General features: G+C 52.3%; 1 protein-coding gene across 1 annotated transcript; it reads left to right on the forward strand.

Moving 5' to 3' along the window:
• Positions 1-4,189: 4,189 nt before the first annotated feature.
• On the forward strand, positions 4,190-6,186 carry LOC119376852 (putative nuclease HARBI1). The gene is made up of 3 exons (XM_037646543.2): positions 4,190-4,884; positions 4,976-5,120; positions 5,514-6,186. Exons 1-3 carry the CDS (start codon positions 4,342-4,344, stop codon positions 5,957-5,959), a joined length of 1,134 nt encoding a protein of 377 aa, XP_037502471.1. The 5' UTR covers positions 4,190-4,341; the 3' UTR covers positions 5,960-6,186.
• Positions 6,187-6,396: the final 210 nt, after the last annotated feature.

Consider the following 6,396-nt stretch of genomic DNA (forward strand, 5'->3'; position numbering starts at 1 on the left):
ATCTTAAACACGAGCCACTGCGAGTACATCTGAGGTTATTGACAAGGCACCGAGACCATCCACTGAGAGACATTATTAACACACGACCCAATGCTTCATACTCGGAAGCTGTGATGTCGCAGCAAGATCTGCTGCCCTCGAATTATGCACCACAAGCGACTCCCGGAGTACCTCTCTGGACGATGCCTAAACCGATCGTGCGACTCTCGATTCCGGGGATAACAAAGAAGTCAAAAATACCAACCGCTGGACTTAAGCATTTTGCTTTATCGTACATTGCCCATATGTACGGATATACGGTGCATATTTTTGCAGATGGGTCTGTCACGCAGACGTCCTCAGCAGCAGCTTTCACGGTTCCTCACATGGGCATCACGAAACGCTTCAAGATAGCGCATCGGACATCATCTACTGCTGCTGAGCTGACCGGCGTCCGACAAGCTGCCCGCTACATTGTACAACAGAGTCCCGCGAAATGGACATTATTTTGTGACTCCAAGCCGGCACTTCAACTTATCAGCAAGTACATGAAGCAAGGAACCGCATACAGTCCTCTGGTGTGTGACATAATGAATATGTTATCTGAGGCGTCTCAATCCGGGCATACCGTTGCATTGCAATGGATTCCCAGTCACTGTGGCATAGCTGGGAACGAGCAAGCTGACGCAGAAGCAAAAATGGCGCACACTAACGGCGAAGTCATATCAATTCAATTTTCCCGATATGACATCAATGGCTTGCTGTCTGAATCTATGAAAACATCTATGACACGCTTATGGAATGACCCTAATTATCGCCAAGAACGTCTTTACAGACTTGACTCTGGTCGTGCTTTTCTGATTCCATTCCGGTTAAGAAGAGACCAGGAAACATTACTACATAGATTGCGGCTGGGTGTTGCGTATACACGAAGATACCTTTTCAAGATTGGGCAGGAGCGAAACCCTAACTGCAGTGTGTGTCACACGTCTGAGACTATTCACCACATCCTGTGCGTGTGCCCTCAGTACGCGACCGAAAGACAATCACTTCAGTGCGTCGTAGACCGTCTGGACTCCCGACCTTTTTCGGAGGAGAAGCTTTTGGGTGCTTGGGAGCATGCAGACCAGGCCCAACGAAGTTTAAAGTGCCTATTGAGATTTCTAAGCGATACAGGTTTAGATGCTCGTCTTTAGAGCATGTGCGGCATAAAGACTTTTGCGCGTGCCCTGTCCCCGTGCAAAACAGTGTGTACAGTGACTCATTTGCCATACCATCGTCGCCTATCATCACACCTCCCTCTTTCTCTTTCTTTCCCCTTTCCCCTTACCCCCGTGAGGAGTAGCAGGCTAGAACCCGCTTTCCAGGCCGACCTCTCCTCCTTCTGCTCATTAAAAGCATCTTCTTCTTCTTCCATGGCTTACATCGTTGTGCGGGAAGCTGCATATATGCCGCATTATTTCCCGTTCAGGCTTTAGGAGGCACGGCCGCTGGTATGTCATGTGCCACGCCAATTTTGGCGTGTACCAAACGAGGTAAACGAAACGTCTACGACAGCATCAATACGCGGGGCGAGACCGAGATAGGCCCAGTCAAAGTGCCTTCGGTTCGCCGAGAGATGAGCGTCTCGCGACTGCTCGTAGAAGGGTGTAAAGGTTCTTGCGCGATCGCACGCACGCACGCACAAAATACCCCAGGAAAAAAAAAACACTACTGTGCTTGTGTGCATGGATACCTGCATCATGCGAGTCATCTGACGAGGCTTTTTGTTGCTGGTTCATTTGTTTGAATAGAAAATTTTTCTGCAGAGCTGCAGGTATGTTTTAACGCGTTGCAACGCAGCGTCGTCGGCTCTGAAACATACGCCGACGGGAGCTCGCGCTCTCCGCCGGTGGACAGCGCGCCGGCCGGCTGCTGCCGGTGGCATCACGTGACCAGGCGGTATAAAGTCCCTGGATATTCTTGGGAAAGTACCGTCCTTCTTTTAACCGAGCCGCCACGCCGAGCACCCTCCTCTCCCGCCTTCCACCTCCCCACTTCACGGGCCGTCACCTGGGAAACGCGCGCGTTATCTGCGTGACATAGCATTCTTGATAGGAAAGTGGCGCGAGCCGGGTTATAGGGAACCCAAGCTCAAGTTTGCGGCGCGACGACAGCGCCGCGCCAGCCGCGCTGCGGCTCTGTCGGAAAACTCTGAACCGTCGCGCGGCCGACTGAGCCACTTTCACGGTAGCGGTAGCGCACGTGCGCTCGCGTTCTTCTCTCGGTGCGGGTAACTGTGGGGCCGTCAGCTCGGCACCTTGAACCGAGAGGCTTGCTGTGCGAAGCTGCGCATTTCCACGATGGCAGAAGCGACTCCGCGGAAGCGCAAGCGTGGTCCGAAGTATTGCGGTTTAGTGGCCAGCCACTAAACCAGTTTAACACGATTCACGTGTTAAACTGTATCGGTTCCCGGGCGTGTCGCACGAGAAATAAAGGCGGCAAGCGTGGATAGCTGACAGCGCTGTCTTGCCTTCTATTTTGGCTGTCTGAGTTCATCGCTTTCGTTCGTTCCGACTACCTGAATCGGTAAGTAACGGGGCGCATGCACGCAGCGACTACAGTAATGATTACTCGCTGTCTTCTCGCATTGTTAAAGTCCAGTTACGGTTGTAGGTGAAGCAACTTTGTGTTTTGATTCCCCGTGCTCGTGTGACCTACCCGTCGTTGTTGAACGTTCACATTCGCGTTATACCGTCAGCGTTGCGCGGTTGGTCGAATTCAACTGAACTCCGCACATTGTCAGAACTTCGGCGCCTGCATTTCACGCGTCGGGAAGGCTGCTTTATCACGCCGGAACGGACGTCTGTGCATTTTAAGCAAGCTTTGACATCGTTCTGCAGGTTTGCTTTGTTTTTGTCACTTTATTGGGGTGATATATATTTAAGCCGCTAAATATAACTGGCACTTCATACATGCTTTGCAATTGCAACCTTGAATTAACCACCTTCTGACTTTGTGCGATTTTCTAGCCGCGTTCACGCAACAGGCGTTATACGCCTGTCAAGTCGGTATCATAAAAAGAGACTGCAAGCATGACGCGAGAGCCGAAAAAAACGAGGCGAGCAGTTCATCTTGCTTCACAGTGGTTGAAGCTCAGCTAGCTGCCTCGCGTCTTAATCGGCGGGTGATTCTCCAGCGGCACGGAGGACTTGACTCTAACCTTCTCAGGAAGCAGTGCCATGGCCGTATAATCTTTTTTTCGCACGCCGCAAACGTTTGTTCACGAAAGTACACGGCTGCTACTGTAAGCATGCCATATCAAAACAACAATCAAATGATTCGTAGTCCACGCCGCAGAACATCGATAGCGTGTACGGCTTCATTTCGGAGTGCATGTGGACCATTATTCATCTTTAACGTGACAGAATGAGACTTACCTCGAGGTATACGTCCTACACGGTGTAATCGCGACTTGGGAAATGCATTTCGCTTTGAGTCGGGCGTGGTTGTCGTCGATCGTCTGCTCTTCACCGTTAACGTGATTGACGAGCCTTCCTCATTTTATCAAGTTCGCTTTGCGGAAGTGCCAGTCAAGCTTGAAGATCCTTTTGAAGCCGCACTGCACGCGGTACAATGTGAGACGCCGCAAGTGCACCGCGAAAGCTCTGCACGTGCACGGAAGCGAGCGGCAACGCGGTGGCGAGAAGGGAAAACGCTCGCTGATCACGCCCCAGTTTCTCTTTTTCTGCCAGAGATGGCGCTGCCTGTCAAGAGCAGCAGCGCCGCTAAGCGTTGCTTGGGAAGCCTATAGGGCCGGCGCCCGCACGGTGGTCGTTTGGGAGAGGAGATGGATACGGTTTGGACACTTGGGAGAGGAGGATTGGACACTTGAGAGAGGATATGGAGGAGAGTGTCGCTACTTCAAGAGGCGAGCGCTCTCGCACGGCGCCTGGTCAGAACTCGCGGCAGGGAGCTCCCTATGGAAAAAAGAGCGACGTTCCAGGCATAGTTTGAGTCTTGTTACAGGGGCCGTATTCTGAAAAGGCGACAATCGCAAAAAGTATCGCCTTTGGTCCGCGCTGATTGGCTATTGAGCAAACCGGAAAAGCTAGGGCGCCATCTGGCACTTCCGCCGACGTCAATTTTGCGTCATGGTGCTCGACGGTGCTCTCGACATATTTGCAATAAACGAAGACACCGTTAACCGTCGGTTCGTGGTGAAGTCTAGCATTCCAGTGTCGTAGGCGGTAGTTTCTAGTGTTTTTTGTCGATGTGCGTAGCGTAGGTCAAGTTTTCAGTGAACATTTTTGCATTGTGCCTTCGGTGACAGCTGTTTTGTGCCCGTGTTTTCGTCGTGCAGTCATTTGAACGTGCAGCAGCATGAACCCCGCGTTGATCGCGTGGTTTGCCGCGCGCCAGCGTGCCCGCCCCAACCCTGACCAGTGGCGTAACCCCTTCGACATGCCGGAAGAACGTTTTAGGCGGCATTTCCGAATGTCGAAGAACACCGTGCGGCTTTTGTGCAGCCAGATGGCCCACCTGCTAGAGCACCGCACTGCTGGAGGCCTGAGTGTTGAGGATCAAGTTCTCTGCGCACTCAGGTTCTTCGCCACTGGGAGCTTTCAGTCGTCAGTCGGCAGCGAGGCGACCATAAGGATGTCTCAGTCTTCAGTCAGCAGGTGCATTGCACGGGTTGCGCAGGCCATTGTTGACGTAGGGAAGCTACGAGGATGGGTGGCGTTCCCACGCACCGCCTTTGAACGAGCAGCCGTCAAGCAAGGCTTCTTGCAGCACGGCAGGCTCGGCGGTGTGATCGGTTGCGTGGATGGCACGTTTATCGCCATCGCTGCCCCGCGCCTCCCTCCTGCGCAGAAGGCATCGTTTTGGTGCAGAAAGGGATATTACGCCCTCAACACCATGGTGGTAAGTTTGAAACGTCGATGTAGTAATTATGAAGCATTGTATCAATGCAAATGTGTACCGCTAATGGGTTGTTATGTCATCCATTTTGCAGGTTTGCGACTCGGACATGAAAATCCTGTCCATTGACCCGCGTTTCGCGGGCTCATGCCACGACGGGCACGTGTGGCGGAATTCTGGGCTCCGCAGACGCTTCATGTCCGGTCGCATTGTTGTGCGGGACGGAGAGTTCCTGCTCGGTGAGTAGCTGCAATTCTCCATAGAAAAGATTTCTGTTAATTTCACATCTGAACATTTCTAATAAAGAAAAAGAAACATGTACCATTTATGGTGAGGATAGCAGATTAAAAGCTACAATATCTGCAGCTTCACTAACCGTGCCACCCCGTCACAATGCTGATAACGTGCGTTACGGAAACAATTTTAGTTGTACGCAGAATTTCAACACATAGTGAAAAGTCTGGAAACAAAAAACACTCAAGGTGCCGTATTTACATTTAAAAAAAACTAAAAATTCAAGGACACCATATTTAAAATTGAATTTGTAGAGATAATACAACACGCTGTTTGTGTGTATTCTTCGTCATTTCGTTATGTACGAGAAACAGTTGGAATATGTGTTCTTTCTGCAGGCGACAGTGCTTACCCCCTTGAGCCGTGGCTTCTAACGCCGGTTCCTGGGCACCCGGATGAGGACACACCCGAGGGTGTGTACAACAAGGAGCACGCGGCCCTGCGGTCAACAGTGGAGCGCTGCATCGGCCTCCTCAAAAGCCGGTTCCGCTGCCTGCAGCGCTATCGGGCCCTCCATTACGGCCCCAGGAAAGCAGGGACGATTGTGGCAGCATTTGCTTCACTGCACAATCTCTGCTTGGAAGAGCCTGAGGACAGTGACGGGGACGAGGAGGACGATGAACCAGCAGCACACACCTCAAGGACAGTAGCTCCTCCTCGGAGGCGGGCACTGTACTTGCGCGGAAGGGCAACACGTGCAAGGCAAATCGCGCAGCTGAACATCTCGCGCAGTGTGCATCTGCAGCGAATACAGAGAGCTCTTTTGCGTGCACGGCGACACTAGACTGTAGGGTTCTAGCAGTGTTTATGGCTGCATGCACATGTGGGGCTACGAACAATGTACCTTCGGTACCCTCCTGCGCCACAAGTATATACATTCTGGTGTTGCACAGTGTTGCGGACACATGTACACCATCGCTGTTCCAGGTGCCATGTATTGCAGTGTGCCACACAAGTGTGGGCGTTGTGGTGTTGCACACAGTCTTTACGGACACATGTATGCCGTCGTTGCTCCAGGTGCCCTGTACTGCCGTGTGCCCCCTCGTGCCCCACGTGTGTGCGCGTTGTACTGCTGCTGCCTGTCTTTACGGACGTATGTACGCCGTTGCTGCTCCTCCAGGTGCCTTGTACTGCCGTGTGCCCCCTCGTGCCCCACGTGTCTGTGCGTTGTACTGCTGCTGCCTGTCTTTACGGACGTATGTACGCCGTTGCTCCTCCAGG

Source organism: Rhipicephalus sanguineus, unplaced genomic scaffold (genome assembly GCF_013339695.2).
Source record: "Rhipicephalus sanguineus isolate Rsan-2018 unplaced genomic scaffold, BIME_Rsan_1.4 Seq2472, whole genome shotgun sequence".
In the NCBI taxonomy this organism is placed as follows: Eukaryota; Metazoa; Arthropoda; class Arachnida; order Ixodida; family Ixodidae; genus Rhipicephalus; species Rhipicephalus sanguineus.

Coding starts and splice junctions, on each gene's coding strand:
- LOC119376852 (XM_037646543.2), top strand. CDS start 4,342: ATGAACCCCGCGTTGATCGCGTGGTTTGCCGCGCGCCAGCGTGCCCGC. Junction 4,885..4,975: donor ACGCCCTCAACACCATGGTG/GTAAGTTTGAAA, acceptor TCCATTTTGCAG/GTTTGCGACTCGGACATGAA. Junction 5,121..5,513: donor GGACGGAGAGTTCCTGCTCG/GTGAGTAGCTGC, acceptor TTCTTTCTGCAG/GCGACAGTGCTTACCCCCTT.